This window comes from Adiantum capillus-veneris, chromosome 26, assembly GCF_014529385.1.
Source record: "Adiantum capillus-veneris isolate H3 chromosome 26, ASM1452938v2, whole genome shotgun sequence".
Classification (NCBI taxonomy): Eukaryota; Viridiplantae; Streptophyta; class Polypodiopsida; order Polypodiales; family Pteridaceae; genus Adiantum; species Adiantum capillus-veneris.
Genome location: NC_140956.1, coordinates 130,400,388 through 130,419,356, shown reverse-complemented (window position 1 = coordinate 130,419,356; position 18,969 = coordinate 130,400,388). Strand labels below are relative to the sequence as shown.

The 18,969-nt window shown below is 43.4% G+C and overlaps 1 protein-coding gene across 5 annotated transcripts in view; it reads left to right on the top strand.

Annotated features, from left to right (window-relative positions):
* The window catches only part of LOC147424207 (uncharacterized), a 91,902-nt gene extending 85,669 nt beyond the window's left edge, over positions 1-6,233 (top strand). For 4 of the 5 annotated variants that reach the window (XM_086502288.1, XM_086502284.1, XM_086502285.1 and 1 more), the window contains one exon: positions 5,331-6,233. In XM_086502288.1, coding sequence (XP_086358414.1) covers positions 5,331-5,585 — 255 coding nt within the window. In that variant the 3' untranslated portion in view covers positions 5,586-6,233. The remainder of the gene's footprint in view (positions 1-5,330) is intronic. The other variant, XM_086502289.1, reaches the window with a different exon arrangement.
* The last annotated feature ends 12,736 nt before the right edge of the window (positions 6,234-18,969 follow it).

The following is an 18,969-nucleotide window of genomic DNA, read 5'->3' as shown; positions in this document are numbered from 1 at the left end:
CATTTCAAACAAATTCCAAACATTACTTTCTCAAACAGTGTTCAAAAGTATCCAACTATAAAACAACTAGAGAGTTCATTTAGGGTTTTGTTTGGACAACCGAACTTTGAGGACGATTGGCTTGCCCTTCTGCATCACGGTGATGGTTCGGTTCCGAACCTGGACAGTCACATCATTTTGTCGTGCCAGGGCATGCCCAAGAGAACGTCGCAATAAAGTTGACTTTCGCTAAGTACGATGGTAAGATGGATGCATCTGTGGTTTATTCTTAGCTGCATCAATTTTTGATGGTAAGATGGATGCATCTGTGGTTTATTCTTAGCTGCATCAATTTTTGATGGTAAGATGGATGCATCTGTGGTTTATTCTTAGCTGCATCAATTTAACGCCTATTTTGCTACTAACAAGAAAAACAGTAACAGTAAAGTTTTGACCGCTGCCATATGTATCTATTGGGTGATGTCATTAATTGGTATCAAGCCTGGCAAGATGCATAGCTGGCCGAGCATCTTGAGCATGTTGTGGATGGTGCACATTGTCTAACAACTGGGCCGACTTCCAAGACAAGCTCAAGGCTCGTTATATGCCACGGCAATACCTTGATCTGTTAAAAGAGAATTGGCAAGGCCTCAAGCAAAATGGAACTCTCGCTAAGTTTTTTTTAAACCGTATTTTGGAGATTTGTGTTTAATTGTGTAAGTTGGATGAGGATCGCAAGGAGGCTTTCCTCTTTGGTTTGGACGAATACATCAAAACTACAATGACGCCGTCAGAATGGCTCTTAAGCAGGAAATGAAGCACAACAAAGGTAAGCCGAAGGAACGAGTCAAGTACCTCGCAGAACCAACAGAACGGTAAGAACAATGTTAAGAACCACAATACCTCTTCTTCTCAATCTTCCATTACACCTAGAGCACATAATTCTTTATCTTTTAGTGATAATAAAGGAAAGGCTAAAATTGTGCTAATGCTTTGCTGTGACTATGTCTTGCCACACGGAATGAGTATGCAAAATTTATTGACATGATCTACAATGGTGAAACATTGGATATTCCTTGAATGCATACTTCCTACCTTTCCTAAATGCTTCTCTGCTCATCCGTGAGTGAATCATGTGCATCGTGCAATATGGCTTTCCTATGAGAAGGTAACACACAAAGACGGGGACAAAAATACAAGAGACCGTCATAAATGAGAGACTTGAAAAATGCATATTGATTATTCATGCAAATAAAAGATACTTCCTGAATGGGTGATGTGGATCTCGACTCGAGAGCCAAGTGTGACTCTGTACTGAGAGATGCTATTGGATTGTGTTTTTTATCCCCTTTCAAAACATGAGTGAGAGATTAATGACACATAAGGAGTGTTCTTATGACCATGAATGACTACAGGCAATGCACCCTCACAAGAAATAGTATTCTCATTCCAACTAACTTGTGGATCAATCTCATGAAACATCTTAATGCCAAAAATCATATCACATCCAGACAGAGGAGAAACAACAAACTTGCAACGAAATATGTATGTTGAACACAAACTGTCATTAGGATATTCATGCGTGATGGAAGAGTGCATGCCAAGCGCAAATCCCAAAAACCGCAATGGGATCCACTGGAATGGCGCGCACGAGAAAGTCACTAATCACATCATGCATACTGTCAGAATCAAACAAGATCACTATGCGCTCACCATTCAAGTGACCATAACACTTAACGAGAGACTCATCTATATAATCATGAGAAACTTGGGATGCACTACTTGGCTCATTATGACACTAACAAAAGATGTGGGTTATGTGGGTTCTTTCTTAGGACAATCTCTTTTCATACGACCTTTAGTATGACACTTAGGAAATCTTCCTTTCTTTCCATACTTGGTTCCTTTTTCAAGACTTAACCAACCTCCTCCTATTTCTTGAGCAGATTTTTCTGGAGCACTTTTAGAAATCATGGGATTTTTATTGGCATTGCCCGACCCAGCTTTAATCCCATATAGAAGTGACCCTAGGGGTCACTTCTCAAGCATAAGACCAATACCTGTAGTACAAGCATCGGCAGCACTATGTCGTAGCGTTTTTGTTAGGAGTACCACCATTAGTATCCATGGCATTTTTCCATCAGCATACTCAGTCCACCAGCGTTTTTAATCTACAGTAGTAGCAGATTTGCATCGCAGTCAGTTTTTTAGCCCTAGCGTTTTCAGAAGTTGCAGATTTCAGCCATAGTCCCAGCGTTTTCAGAATAGCCCTGGTGCTTTCAGAAGTTGCAGATTCAGCCATAGTCTCATTGTTTACAGATTCAGCCCTCAGATCAGCCAACGCTTTTCCTTTTTCATCCATCCTCGACGTCGGCCATAGCAAATCAGCCCATGGCCTCGTTGAGCTTGCAGATCCCATTCAACATCCCTAGCATTTTGCATTTTCAGCCCTTAGCCTTGCAAATCCGAGCATCTACAACAAGATCCCATCAGCATCTTAACATCTAGGACCATTGTATCAACATTTGTGCAATCTAAATCAAATATCTCTCTAGCGATAGAGAGGGGGTCCTTGGAGGGGGGTTTTGGGATCCCATATGATGTTAGTCTCCTTTTGTTTCTCTATTTTACTCATAGAACCTTCACTCACAATATCATTCTATCTTCTCTCTCTAGTCTTTGCACATCTCTCATGAAGTAAAAGGAACCTTGAGTACACACCGAGCACTCACCCACCATCGATCACTTCCGCTGCACAGTACATCAACCAGTGAGAAATCTGGGTAGTTCGTACGTTTTGCCACATTAGTAGCTTTGCGTCAATTTAGGGATCTTCAGTTCGTTAAGTTTTTAGGCCCCTCGGTTGTAAGTTCCAATTTCACAAGGTTAGGTTTTTGAAAACCCTAACCCCTTGTCTTTAGGGTGACATATAGTACAAGATAGAACTAGCTAGAGTGCATATCATACTTGTATACCCTATCCATCATCCCTAGTTAATGACTTAGCTCTAGCTATTGTCTTTACTTCAAGTTCAACTCTTCCTTTGGATGACAAAATATATATCACAAATGTACACTGATTTGTCTCATAGGCCAAGTTGGGCCTTTCCAAGAAGCTAATAAAATCTTCTTCTTCTTCTTGAGTGTTGCCTCTATACCCCTGCACCCTGAAAAGGAGGATTGTGACGTTCCCAGAAACCTCTTTTGCCTCAAACCTCGTGTAACACACAACATGGTCTTCGCATCAAATAACCATCCTTGAGAAAATATCCTGAAACTGCCTTCCCACTCAACACCTTGTCAAAGATTTCACCAAAATCCTTGAACTGTCTCCCCGAACTGTCTCCCCTCTTAATACCTTGTTGAAGATCTCACCAAAATCCAGGTCTGTAAGCATACTACTCTCGTATCTCATTGAAGTCCTGATGATGCATTGTCATAACAATGGATATTTGTGGCTTGCGAGACAAAGCATCTGCAACCACATTCTTCTTTCCCCTCAAGTACACTATTTGAAAGTGAAACTGAGATAGAATGTTCGCACGTCTCATCTACTTCTCTGACAACTTAGTCTGGGATAAGTACTTCAAACTTTGATGATCCTTGTATTCTGTAAAATCTGCGCCAAGCAAGTAATACTTCCACAGACTCAAAGCATGTATGACTGCTAAGACTTCCTTCTCATAAATCTCTGTGACCCTCAGCCGTCGAAAGCATCCAACTACTCCCACAAGCATGGCAATAAACCTCAAAAGATTTTTGCAAGTTTGATAGAATCAACATTGGCCCCGTAGTTAACTTTTACTTGAGTTGCTCAAATACCATAATCTGTGAGGATCCCTAAGTGAATGGTACTTCTTTCTAAGTAAGGTATGTCACGATAAAGCTATCTTTGCAAACTGTCTGATGAACTGCCGATAATAAGAATATAAGTCCAAGATGCTCCTCACATCATGTACATTCTGTAGTGTAAGCTGATTGCGGATAGCCTCAACTTTTGTTGGATCAATGCTAACACCCTTGGACAAAATAATGTGTCTCAAGAAGTGTATTTTTGCTAGAAAGAACTCTCTTCTTTCCGTTCATCACCAATCTCTATTCCTGTAGTACTCTGAACACTCCTGTCAGATCCTCTCCATGTTCTTCTTTGGACTTTGAGAAAACAATTATATCATGAAAGAATGTGCCTATATATTGTCTAGGCTCTTGAAATATCATGTCCATCATCCTGTCGAATGTTGCAGGAGCATCAGGGAGCCCAAACGATATCACCAAAAACTCGTGCAACCCAAAGGACGTCTTGAATGTAGTCTTGTATACATCTCCAAGATTAATCTTGATCTGATGATAACCACTTTTAAGATCAGTTCTACTGAAGCAGGTAGGAACCTGTAATATCATCGATCCTTAGTATTGGAAACGTGTTCTTGATGGTAATCTTTGCAAGAGCCTTGTAAACTATACACATCCTCCAAGATCTGTCTTTCTTTTGCACAAGTAGCACTGGGAACAAAAAGACGAAGAATTTGGTTGGATCAAGCCCTTGCTCATGATTTTTTCCTATGAGACCTTGGTTGGATCAACCCCTTGCTCATGATTTTTTCCTATCGAGACCTTGGTTGGATCAACCCCTTGCTCATGATTTTTTCCTATCGAGACCTTGGTTGGATCAACCCCTTGCTCATGATTTTTTCCTATCGAGCTCTAATTACTATGTACGGTGGGCGGTTTGAAGGGGTGCTTTTGGGAATCAAGTTGATGGCGTGATCTTCTGAGTGCTTTGGAGGCAACTCAGCCCTCTGAGAAACAATCCACATGAGACTTAAGGAAATTAAAACGCTTTGACTCTTAACTCTAACCAATTTGAATGCTCAGATTCACTCATTAGTTTGCCAAAGATTGAGTAAATGAAAAGATTTAATTTCATTAATTTGAAAACGGCCGAAGGTGTTACAGTAGGGATTGGCTCGCCCGTAAGTTTCACATCTAAGACCACATCTTTGCCTTTTTTATCTTCAACTGGAGCTTTCTAGCCCTCGAATCTACTATCATGTTGTTCTTGTGGTGGTATGACGTCAAAAGCACATCACTTCCCTCGAGAGGCTTATTATAGAAGTCCTTGTGTGCAATGTGACTCTGTGAGTCCATTATCTCCCATGCTTGTTGAGTTGTCTATTGTAAAATTTTCAGCCTACAGGCATGCTTTTAATCATTGAAAACAAAGGCCACTGCAGTCATAAATACATGCTTTTCAAATATGCACTGACCAGAAACATCATTTCTCATACCTTGTTTTCTTTATGAAAGCATCAGTTAAGTTTTGTTGAACGACTTACATTGTTTGTATGGCAGGTTTACTATGGTGCAATTGGAACCAATCTACTACTACGATGGGCATGGACATACAAGCTTTCTGCTCATTTGAGGCATAACTATATTACTGTTTTTCTCATGACAGCTCTTGAGATGCTTCGTAGATTTCAGTGGATTTTCTTTCGGGTCGAGAGTGAGTGGAGCAAAATGTCTAGGTCAAACTTGCAAACATCTGCCAACGACACTGTGAAAGATGCAGAGATGCTCATCCCACTCACTGAATATAACGTGTGAGATAGGCAACTAGAGATTTTGCAGCTCATCCGTGGACGGATTTGTACTTGCCTCCATGAGGCCAATGCATAGACACAGAGTATGGAAATTATGCTGCAACAAACTTTTTTCTAATTTGAAGCAGCTATGACCCTTTTTGAGGGTTGGCACAAAGAATGAGCAGGGTAAGAATGAACCAGATCAAAGTTTCATAACGGAGTAAAATATTGTTTGTAGTTATGGGTGTGGCTTGTCGATGAATCTGCTATCTGGGTTCCCTCTATCAAGCCTTTTTTATCAACAGCATCCCAGAGCAGACCATCAAGGCTCTTAAAACTCATTTATCAACATCATTTTACGATTCCAGACATGGCCAGATACTGCATGGGTGTCTTTGGCTTGGGAACTACTCTATTTGAGAGGTTTACAAAAACATGTATAATTTATAGTCAATGGCTCTTAGCTCAAGCCATATATGATACAGCTGACATTTTTTTGTTGATGCTGCCAGACAACAATGGCCAGGCTCAAGAGGTCAGTCGAAATCCCATTTCACGTGAATATTTATCAACTTAAATGGCAGTCACATTGTAACTGTATGATGAGTCCTTTGTAAAATGATATTTTACAGGGCATCTAGAAAATATTAAGTCTTTTGACTTTCCAATACCTTGAGGCTTTTCATCTCCTACACCATGACCCTTTGCTTTTGCATTTTTTATGTTTTGCAAGATTTTTCAATTTTCGAGATGGTAAAGACTTACTAATCAATCGAATCAATAGTTTCAGTTTTAACTTATTGCACCGTTGGTCCTAGAAAATTAACCAATTTCCAGTATTTTGTTTGAATTTCTCATTGCTTTGTGCTCATGAATGATGGCGATTGACATATTGAGCAACAAATTTCAATCTAGTCAAGTTTAAGATGTTTTGCATCTACTTTTTTGCCGAGAAAAAGATCCTTCTATTAGTTACTGAAACTGCCCATAGGGCTACAACCACCTCTTCAAGAGAGGGCTACAACAACCATGATGCGAGACTCTCCCGATGAAAAAACCAGCATATGTACAGTGGGGCATCAGCCGAAGAACTTGTAGCCACACCTACTGGGCCGAGGGACAGTCCCAAAGACAGTGACGCTAACTCTCCACAAGATGGTCACAAGTTGCACATGCGGCCGAGAGACCACTATGCACTAGCCATCTCCCAATTGCTATAGCTATGTGTGCGACCAGCCACTGAAACAAGGTGACTCGCCTCGGTTGTCTGGAGTCCCACAACCGCTCCCAGAAGGCTGCCAAGAACCCAGCTGTGAGACCCTCCTCTTGCCAATGAGGTGCTGCAGTGGGGCGGGCCTCTCTCTGTGTTGCTAATATATGACGTCCCAGTCGAACAGTGTACTGAAAGAAAGGGACTCCAGGGTGGTCTGCAGAAGAGAAGGGGTCCCTCCAGAGCCACTCACTAGGATCCCACTGTACTCGTGCTAGTGGGACAACACTTCCAAGCCCACAGCCTCCAGTGTCGAGTCTCAAGAGCTGCCAGGTTAGGATCTATGACACAAGTCCTCCCACAGATGCCCACTACTCGGATCCTCTGAAAACAGCACTCAGCCACCTACGGGGCCTCTACTGCAACTCGCTGTAGGCGTCCCCCACCCTAAAGCTCGAAGAAAAGGAAGGGAACAGTCTCTGAACAAGCCTTGACGGAGATGAGAACCTCCAGTCGTGTGAAGGCTCCCATCCACCTGGGTGCTACTGGCTCGAGAGGCGTGAGCCACTCAGCAAGAACTACCTCTAAGATGTCCTGGCACATGCTCTGCACCCCTCTCATGCCCTGTATTTGGAAACCCTGCACCTCCTCTAACAAGCCTGTGAACTCTAACCAGTCACCTAAAGAGCGCGTTGGACCCACAGCCATGGGACCCCAGGAAACATGAGGCCGACTACCAACCAAGTGGCCTCTCTGAGTGCTAACCATGGGGTTCCAGACAAGGGGTTGCCGTAGGCGCTCCTCCGTGCAAGTAGGCTGTCTCTGCTCCAGGCCTCGCCGCAAGAGCTCCCAAGAGCAAAGTAGACTTATAGCGAAGCGGTCCTCCAGTCTCCTGTTCAAACCAACTCTGCGTATCTCTGTGAAGACCCATCTGGTCGAAGGTTGCCAGCGGCCTCCTGCCTGAGGCACCCTAGCACGAAGCCGCTGCACCAAGAACTCCTTCCAGGGCTCCTCACCTAGAAGAAGTCCTCTGACAATGAACTTCCCAAGAAGGGCTTTGCTCTGTTGTGATGGGTCAATGATCCCAAGCCCTCCCTGTGTGAACAAGGAAGAGTGATGACCTGCCAAGCCACTTTGGCTCGGGCCATCTGAGTGTCACCTCCTGACCAGAGGAAGTTTCTAATCAGCCTCTCTACCTGGCTGATGCAAGAACTCGAGAAAATCCAGCAAGAAGTGATGTACCACATAGTCGCCAACAACACCTGGTTGGCCACTACTACTCTGCTAGCCAAAGACAGTCGTGCTGAGCTCCATTGTAACAACTTTCTCCTGATAGACAGGAGAAGGGGAGCAATTTGCTGCTCGGGAGACAAGTCCAAACCAACCTGACAACCCAAGTACCAAACTGCAGTCCCTAGGGGAATCCACCTAACACCCTCTCCAGGCATCCAATCGGGTACAGGAGCACTACCAACCGAGAAAGCCACTGTCTTTCTCTAGTTGATCAGTGCGTCCGATGCACAACAGAATGTCTCCAGAGCCTGCTCACACCTGTGAAGGTTGGCCTCCTGGCCCTCTAAGTACAAGGCTGAGTCGTCGGCAAACTCAGCGTCCAGAAGCTCATCTCCCCGAATAGGGAGTGCTAAGCCCCGTAGACCAACCTGCTGCGACACCAAAAACCTGCTCATCACCTCCGCATAGAACAGAAAGAGGAAGGGGGCAAGAGGGCAGCCCTGTCTGACCGACGTGTGAGCATGAAGCGATCACCTCTATCTCCCGCCAAAAGAACCTGACTATGAGCCTGTCTATACAAAGCTGACACCCCTCTGATTCAAGCATCTGAGAAGCCCATCCTGCGCAGAGTGCCCTCAAGAAAAGTCCCAGTTAACTCTGTCGTATGCCTTCTCAAAATCGAGAAGAAGAATCACGAGGTCCTCACCACGGAGCCGTGCTAGGGCAGAAGCCTCCCAAAAAGTAAAGATGTTGTCAAGGATACTGCGTTCCTTGACAAAACCTGTCTGAGTCCCATGTATAAGGCTCTCTAGAAGTGGCTGAATCCTCAAACTCAGAGCCTTGGCAAGAATTTTGTAGGTTGAGTTGAGGATGGTGATGGGGTGCCACTATCGAATCTCATCCAAGGAACCACCCTCCTTGGGAATGAGGTAGATCAGGCCCTCACTCATGCTGTCAGGCATCACCCCTGTATGCAAAATGTACTAAAAATCTCTACAGAGATCTGGGCCCAGCAGGTCCCAGTACTCTAAGAAAAAACTGGGAGTCAGCCCATCCTCACCCAGACAGCTACCACGGGGGAGGGCCCTAAGAGAGGTGTGCAACTCCTCAAGCTGAAGTGGTAGCTCAAGCCTCTGACGCATCTCCTCAGTCACAAGACAAGGCATCTGTGCCCAAACCTTCTCCCTGCATGCATCCTGACGCTCTGACTGGGGCTCTGCAGACAGTAAGTAACTCACAGTAAAAGTCAGTAGCAACTGCACGCATATCCTCGGGCTCAGAAGCAACTGACCCGTCGGCCCTCCTCAACTAACTAACCTTGGCATGCGAATGCCGAGGTCCCACTGTCTCAAAGAAAGCACCCGTCACTCTATCGCCCACCTGGGTCCACTGACCTACCTGTCAGTGGAAAGCAAACTCATGGCGCCTCTCCTCTGTGCTAACAAGCTCCTGATGAGCCTACTATAGCTGCTCCTCCAACCAAGGGCTGTCTGGATGCTGCTCCTGCATCCTCTGTAGCGAAGCAATACCCCGTCTGAGACGCTTCTCCTCCTCTCTCGCTGCAGCCCGGCGAGCCTGAGACTCTTGGAGAAAAAAGCGGCTAATCTGAGCTAGGCTTGAGGCCACTCTGTCAGCAGGAGAATCCTGCCTGTCTAAGCTCTTTGTCCAAAGAGCCTCTACCCGCTCTCTGATTACTGAATCCAACAAGATCCTCTCTGGGATGCGAAGCATCGTGCTCCCACTCCTCTGCTTGTCTGCCAGTGTGAGGATCAGTGATACATGGTCCGAGAAGGAAGTCCCTGCCAGAATGCCCACTGTCCCTCCCAAGTCACTTAAGTGGTCACTAGTGTAGAAGCGATCTATCCGCGATAGATTCACTCCTCCCACTCTGTGGTCCGAACGCGAGAAAGCAAGGCTGTCTGGGGGCCTCACAAAGCCAGAGTGCTGCCAAACATCCGGGACCCTCAGAGTCATACAAAACCTCTCCCAAGCTGCCAACTCAACTCCATGCACAGTAGCATGGCTACCACCAATCCTGTCAGAAAAGGGTCCTCGAACATGTTGAAGTCCCCTCCTATGCACCAGTGTTCTGCCTGCGGCAGAGACTCAACTATCTGTGACCAAAACTCTGCTCGAGCACTCACCACATTGGGCGCATAGATGTTCAGGAAGCCCACTAGGCAACCTTGAACCTGCATAGTAATCCACTGAGCCCTGCGTGGCACAATAATCCCTCTTCCCACAATAGCCTGCTGCAAAGAGTCCGCAATAGTCATACATACCCCACCTTGGATGCCTCTAGGTCCAAAAGCAGCTGACCAAAAAGTGTCATATTGTCCACGCAAGAGCTGACCACAACGTCTAATACGGCTCTCACACATATGGTGCTCCTGAAGCATAAGGAGATCGATCTCTCCTCCCACAAGGCAATGCTGAAGCTCCTGATGCAGTCGGCCCCGTTGACGCTGAAACTGGGGCCCACCTAGTCACTGCACGTTCCATGAGACGATCCTCATGGGGAGAGAGAGAATAGATGTTGCCGCAGCAGCTAGAGCGAGCCTTACGTAAAGCAACTTCCTCTGTCCAGGAGTCCTCATGAATGTATACATAGCATGGCAAGCACTATGTATCGGCAAGGAGTAAACCACAATGTGTCTACATCCTGCTGAATCTGGAGGTGTCACCGCAAATTTGGCCAATGGCCACAAAGTTTGAAGCATGTCTGTAACTCCTAGTTCGCCCATGTGGTGAGAGAACTCTAGGACCTGTGTGTGTAACCATCCCAACATTGAATTGAGAGTCCACTCTGTCTGGTCCCTGTCGCAGAGGGGAAAGGAGAAGCCAATTGCTGAGTCCAAGGCCTCTGTCCCCCTAGCTGCAAGGAATAGAACATGGACCCTGAAGCAGGCTGCCTCATGGTCTGCTGAGGGATCGCCGAGAAAACGAGTGAAGTCATAGTCGAAGAAATCCCATCGGCGTCGGATGTCAATGCTCGTCAGACCTTGAGGGATGTCTGCAAGAGGGGACCTCTGCACCTGGAGAGGGGGCCGCAAGAAAGGTTGTCCCTCTCTCGCCAAGCAACTCGTGGCAAAGGCGCTGCCAAGAGATCTCCTAGCAGCCGGAGAAGGCCCTGCCCCCTGAGACGACTATGGAACTGGAGCGGGGGGGGGGGGGGGGGGGGGGGAAGGAGCAGGGGGGAGCGGTGGAGAAGAGGGGCGGGAGGAAGAGCGGGGGGGAGGATGAGGAAGAGGGGGGGAACTCTGGAGGGGGAGGGGCTGTCGAGGGTGAAGTTGGGGTGGGGGCTGGAGCAGGGACGTCATCCTGCTCAAGAGAACCGAACCGGTTCCCCGTGGGAACCCACTGCTGCTGAGTAGGCGCCTGAGGCCCACCCTGGGTGTCAGGCTGTCGCTGGGCCCCTGTTGTCGTCGACCACGGACCTGCTGCCATCCCTCCTCCGCTGGAGCCCCAGCCTCAGAGGGTGGCTCTGCATGCGTGCGTTGTGTCTCTGTCTGTGTCTGCTAGCCAGTCCTTGCAGGCTGGGGCTGAGGCTGTGGTATAGGTCGAGGCCTCCTCCGTGGACAGGCCTTCGCTAGGTGGCCCATCTGTCGGCAAATGAAGCACTGGTTCGGGAGACCTGAATACTCCACACTCAGTCTAAACCAACCCCCACTCACCCGAGGCAGAAGAATAACCTTCGGGAGTGTATGAGTGTCTCTGACCAGAATGCAAACTGAGGGAATGACAACCGCCTTGGCAGCTACTGAGGCTGCCGTGCGAGGTGTCTCCAGGGCAGTCCCAATGGCTGAGCCGATCCTGGACAGAAGTGGTAAGTCCTGGACAGAAGGATCTGGCATTAAGTATTTTGACCATACGCCGTTTTGCATCTACTTAGATAGTAGAGTCTGGAAAATGTAACCATTCAAGCCTCTGGTCAAAATGGTCTTGCTACCACCTCCATGCAACATGTCTGCCATCCTCTGCCATTGTTGCTTGCATCATTTTGCAGAAATTTTCGCGATCTCTTTGACTCCGTTTGCCTTGATAATTTTCTTGGCTACTTGCATACATTCTGCCATTGAGAGTTGTATGTATCTGATTGCCTAGACTTAGGTTTCCATGACCACGGTGGTCTCCTTGACATGAACCTTGTCCTCTACCTCTACATTTGCCATTTTAGAAGACATGTATAGAATTGCTTGTACATTATGAAGACGATTCCTTGCCTATGTTCTTCTATTCCACAATTATGAGACATATTTATAAAACTCGTACTGTTATGTCGAGCATGACTAGGGGTCATGAATTGCTTGTGCAATGGTATTCAACCATGTAAGCATGCTTCCACCTCAGCATCCTTCACGTAACTAGACATAATTCTTCCTCATTTTCTGTACTTAAAATATGTCCCTGTTGATCTAATATGACAACTCTAGTTACATGATTACTCCACATTTTCTCTTCTCAAGGGTTTTCCCTTTTTCATTTAAATTGCTAACTCAAGTGACCTAGGTACTCCTTATTTGCTCTTGTTAATATATCCCCATTTTGATATAAAATACGCCCCCTAACAATCATTTGAATATTTGTAACAAGGCTTGAAAAACATTTAGATGGTGATTGGGTTTTTAAGGTATTCCTGCAATCTTCTTTTCATGAATGATCAGTTGTCTTGTAAAATACATACACGATTTGGGTTCTCCTTAGCTTAAAAAGAGCTTTTGCAGCTGAATCCTTGTAGGGAAGCTTCATTCAAAGGGTTCTCACTGCTTTTGGGAGTGGATCTGGTCAAGGACCCCCATGACTTGCACATTGAGGTGACGGGCAAACCTCACATCCCCCGTCCAACGTGGTATGTAGGATTTGGAGCTCCTCTTGTGTGCTTCCTCTTCTTTCTCCTAGTTTTGGAGGCTATTCAAATCACTTCAGCTCTTACCAATGACTACCCTCTTAAGATTTCACCTCATTGCTTAAGATTTGACATCATTTCTTTGAAGCAAGCAGATTCTACAGCCTTCTTCCACACATAGAGTTGCTAATGAAAATTTACAACACGAGATATTATGCTTCATGCTTTTTGATTAGTTATACAAACACCACCACCAATGAAGAGATGACCTTAAGACGAAAAGCAAGTTTGGCTTGAGCTTGAGATTTCTATGGAGATTATTTATTGATATTTCTCATAAGGAAGGCTAATCAACATGAGTGAACAAATGTTATCAAAGTTTTTTTATTTTGTGCGGTTAAGAGATGGAAATCCTTTTATGTTCGCAAAACGTTGGAAGAAAACCTTCTACGTTTCAAACTAGGCCATATAAGCCACCAAATTGAGTGCAAGCACAAACAAGGGTCTTAGATTTGAATAATGTAAGTTGGATTGACAATGGAAGTGACCGCTTAGAGTGCTTTCAATCATTTAGTAGAGAGGGCAATTGTAGTGAGGGCTAGTAGAGAGCTTGTTGGGTAGCCTAGCGGGATTTGGGCTCTAGCGCACATGCACACACACACAAAGCTAAGAAAAGAGCCTACAATAACACGAGTTGCATAGCCATTTAAAGGTGACCTACTTAGAAAATTTCCAATATTGGGGGCAATGAGGATGCAAACATGGCATACAACTACAAACAAGGCAATGAGGGCTCAAGGAGAGAGCACTATGGTTATTCAATCAGGAAAAGGTCCCCATAAGCACCTACCAATGCTTAGACCTTACTATATATGCAAGCCTTATCATCAATGAGAATGTGTGTTGCAACATCTAGCCTCAAAACTTGTACAAAAACCAATGACTTAGTAATTTGAAAAATTTAACATAGTCTCATTCAACATGCAATTTTGACTATATGCCTATTATAATATGTTTAAAAATTAGACAGGTTCATCAATAAGCACAAAGCTATGTGGGTATGTCCAGTACAATTTGTTTATGACACTGTAAAAAGAATTAAAAACAATAGAAGAATAGAGATAGAGAGCACAATATATGCACGAAATAGAGATCTTTATTGATATGAATCAAACTTATAGATAACATGACAGATCCTTAATGGAGGAGCTAGCTTTTCAACCATTTATAGTGGGGTTGGCTAATGATGAGCCATGTCAGCAGCAAGTCAAGGACTTCGTCCATGATCATATGGATATGTTGAATGTTGCTCATTGATAAGATAGAGACAAGAAATATGCTGATGAGAAACATCGGCAGGTCACTTTCATGGAAGGTGAGGAGGTATTTTTTACGTGTTCCAAAGCATTCAAAAAGTTCAAAAACTAGTCCTATGTCTAAGTCATATCCTAAATATTGTGGCCCATTTAAAATAGTCAAGTGAGTTGGGGATATTTCTTACAAACTTTCTTTACCTGTGCACTCTCGTACTCACCTGGTTTTTCATGTAAGTCATTTACATAAACGCTTGCATAGGGATGACAATGTCATTGACCATCAAGTTTTGGCCCATTTCATTGAACCTCCAACCCGTCGCATGAACCCGAGTGCATTTTAGAGTATCATGACATGTATTCATCATCATGTGTGTCGTCAAGTATCACTTAAGTGGAAAGACCAACTTGCATAAGGTGCCACTTGGGAAAACATTAGTGTTCTTAAGAGGAAATAGCCCACTTTTGTTTTCGAGGACAAAAACATTTCTCCAAGAGGAGAAACATTCTAGGCCAAGGGCTAGTGTGAAGCGGCTCAAGGGTTGCCTATAAGTGGCATACGGCTTCACATCCCCTGACCTCAAATTGCAATTCAAATTTCCCCACTTTTAGTTTTGAGGACAAAGTTTGTTACAATTTAGGGAGAATGTAATATGCCAATATGATAGTTCACTTTTTATATATATCCTCATGGACTTAGTGTTTCAAGTCATTTTAGGATGTTTGGAGTCCATAAGCAAAGTCTAGTGCTTAACCCTTGTTGAGAACCTATTTTGCAAGTAGACTTGAAAGACTTTTGTATAAGAATTTGAAGAAGTTTTTTATGAGTGAAATGTTTGTTTTTTTGTGTAGGAAAAGTTTTTCTTTGGGCGTTTTCTGTTTGGTGCTCCAGAAGTGTGGTTGTGTAGATTGACATGTTTTTAAGCCATTTTCGAGCTATTTTGAAATCATTGCCTAGAATTTGAGAAAAAGATCATGATTTTGTCTATGAATCCTCCCACAAAATTTGTTGTGTAGATTGACGTGTTTTAAAGCCATTTTAGAGCTATTTTGAGAATTTGAGAAAAAGATCATGATTTTTTCTATGAATAATCCCACAAAATTTGTTAAGCTTCCAAAGATGAACATTTTGATAGTTCACAAGTTGATTCTCATTCTTTGCCATTTTTGAGATATCGGCCTCTGGAAATCACCAAAATTTAATAGCCACACTCATTATTGCTACTAAATGTGCCTTTTCATAGATTTCTTTGGGTCTTTACACTCATAGGTAGCCATTGATAATGCCAAAAGCATAAAAAATATTCCACCTATGAGAATGGTGGGCACAATAAGAAAGTACTAAAACAACACACATGAAAAAACTGGGTTCCATATCATGGCCTTTACAATCCCTTAAAAACCCCCAATATAAAGGTAAATCTAGAATGTACGATTAAATGTTGATATAAGGTACAAAGTTAATATGATTTTCTATCAAAATAGCACTTTAAAGGAATTTATCTTTTTTTACTCAAAATGACTTTGATTCAAGTTGAACCAAAAAAACTCAACTATGGTTGTATTGTTATCTATATGGGGTATTAGGTGCCCAAAAACTCCCAAAAGAAGGCTTATATGTTATGGAATCCATGTATGCAATCAAAATTGATTTTGGATTTCGTTAAAATGACCAATAAAATCATGAAAGGCCATATTTTGCACAAGAAATAACATTGATAAGTTTTTATAAATAGACCGTAACTTTCAATGTGAACCTTTTCTTCTCCTTAAAAGCATGAAATCAGGTCAATAACTACAAAGGCTTGTCATGTAGCAATCTCAACTTCAGCTCAATGACTTCAATACATTGTCCATATTTTGAAGTAACAACAATAGCTTAGCCAGAAGGTGATATTCAAATCCATTTAACTTTACCATTCCTCCAAGTCCACTATGTATGTCGACCAAGCCCTTTTGCTACTACAAGAGCTTCCTTGGTTTATATATCATATGCATGGTGAGGATGAAGCAGGTAGTTGTGCTGGTGGGCCACGATTTGCATCGTGCCAATACTCACATACCTCAATTACAAACTATATGCATGTTGCCAACTACAAGCTGGATAGTAGAGCTAGTGGCACTCAATAAGTCTTGATGTCCTTGCTAGGATAGCATGCCATTTATCACAACAATGTGTAGCCTAATTTTCTTGTTGTGACAAAAGAAAGTAGATCCACTTTGTAGGCTCAGCTAGTAGCTCATCAGTCTCTATTTGAGCACATTCTTGCTACACATTTAGCTTGTCTATGGGTGGGTACACCTGATGGGACTAGTGACTATTACCATATACATGTGATAGTCCTAAGTGTGTTCACACACTTAGGACTGTCGGGGCATTTTTTCCCTCACTAGGAGGTTTTTTCCCTGTGCATTATATATACGCCCATCATTCTAGGGCTATCCTATCTTTCCATTGCACACTAAGTATTACACACTATGTTGTGTGCCTTGAGCTTCCTTCGTCTTCTCCAAGCTCTGTATTTTCCAGAAACCCTAATTCCAAAAAATTGGTATCATAGCAGGTTGCATCCTTTCGGGCTTAGTCGCCAGTAGCTCCATCACATGCCTGCACATTTTCTCCAATTTTTGTGAGCTTTGGCGAGCGCTCGCAAGTGGACACTTATCCCGGGCAAGATCGTAGAGTTCAGTCTACTCCAGATTTCTAATTCGGGCTCGTTTTGGCCTCCGTTTCCATTACATGCAGGACTATGCAGGCTATTTCGTCATTTTGTGCAAAATTTTTGTTGGTGCCGTTTTTGCATATCAGGTCCCTTACGGTCTTCTACGGTTTCTGCTATATAGCACATGTTGTTCCTACTTTTCTTCTCCTCTTTTCGGGCAGATTTCACATCAGGTGCATCATATACCATGGCTAACAACAACACAGATGTGCTCAAGATGTTTGTTGTTGAGGACAGATCGGATGGGGACAATTACCCTATGTGTCTTATATGATGCAACATGTTCTTATGTCGAAGGGCATTTGGAACATTGTGCAGGGCATTGATGTACGTCCTGGTTGTGAGGATACAGGCGATGTTGAGGATGTTGCAGGTCTTGCTGCAAGGATTGCTGCTATTAGAGTTGTTTTGCCTATGGCAGAACAAGCTCATTGGGATGTAAAAGATGTGTAGGCTCATGCATTGATTGCGTTGTTTGTGAAGCGCACTATTACTCCTCACATTTGTTCATCGAAATCTGCAAAAACAGGCTTGGGATATTCTAGATGGTCGTTATGCAAGTCGCAATGAGGCTTGTCTGCCTTGAGCTTCCTTCATCCTCTCCAATTTGTGTGTGTTTCCCTGCAATCCTAATTCCAATAGTGATGTGCTCATGATGTAGATCCAGTAGGCCTCTCCCATTCCAGATAGCAATTAGAGATCAAATGCCGGCTTCTTGCTCTTGCTTTTTCTCAATTTCCCTTTAGATCTTTGAGCGTAAATTGCACCTGCTTACATATTTAGGCAAAGGGCAGTCAAGAGAGGTCGATTTCCCTATTGAAGACATTGCACGTCATCCTTGGGTAGCACTCCATCATAAATGCCATGCATGACTATTGATTCATTGCAGGAATGCCGACATGGAATAGCCACTACTCATCACTCAAGCAATGATGCTACTTAAATAAGAATTGTCTTGGTTCTTCCAATCTTAAGATTTAACATCAAAGAACTTAGCATTGGCAGGGCTATCCTCTTGGTGGCAACCCCAACCAGCCCTAGTTCCCTTTCGTTGTCTATGGTCGTAGGGTGGCGTCCTTTATTAGCCAATGTATTTGGTTGTGGTTGGAAGGTTGGATGATGCCACGGCTTGGGTGGAGCATGGATTTCTTTGTAACTTTTTTGGTTTTTGTAACATTTATCACTCACAATTTTGAGGTTGGAAAAAAAAAAGATTTAACATTAAAGAACAAACAATGATTTGAAAGTATCCACTTACAATCATCAATGGTTCATCTTCAAAGTTAAATAAGTGATAAAATCATAATACCTACGTACAACATAAAAGATGTGCAAATATATGTGAAGTAGACAATGCTTGTGGCTAGGAAATCCATAGAAAAATAGTGTTTATATAAGGCTTGCCTCACCATTGCCCACAAAATCAAATCAAAGAAAGGGAAGGCAAGGAATGGACAAATAAAGCAAGGGGTAGGGCTAACATAGCACATTCACGAGCATGATTGGCTAGCAGAACATATTCAAGAACAAAATTACCCAACTTATTGTCCATCATTTTAAAGATCAGATAGCTCAAGGGATTACCATCTAGGAGAAAATCTTTAGTGCAAATATGTGACATGAATTTTTTTGATACAAATGAACTATATATGTGACCAAGAGCATTCACATGGAGTAACAAATGCATATACTTTAGCAGATATTGGAATTGCAAGTTCAGCCAAGCACCATTTGGATCATGAAAAGGTTACTACAATTACATCACCATTCTACTAATGATGATTGCATTGTTTGGAATTTCCATTGTACTCATATATGAATTACAAAAACTTCAAAGTTATTGTTCCTCCCAATCCTTGTACTAATAGACTTATATTCTTCCAAAGAACTAGCACAATCCAATATACAAGATAAGGTGTTAACATGCAAAGAGGAGCTTGAGAACTTTTCTCTACTATATATAAATTCACTCTTTCAAGAAGCACATGTATCAACTAATTGTAGAGTTAAAATTTTGACTTCAATACGTTGTCCATATTTTGAAGTAACAACAATTTAGCTCAGTCAAAAGGTGATATGCA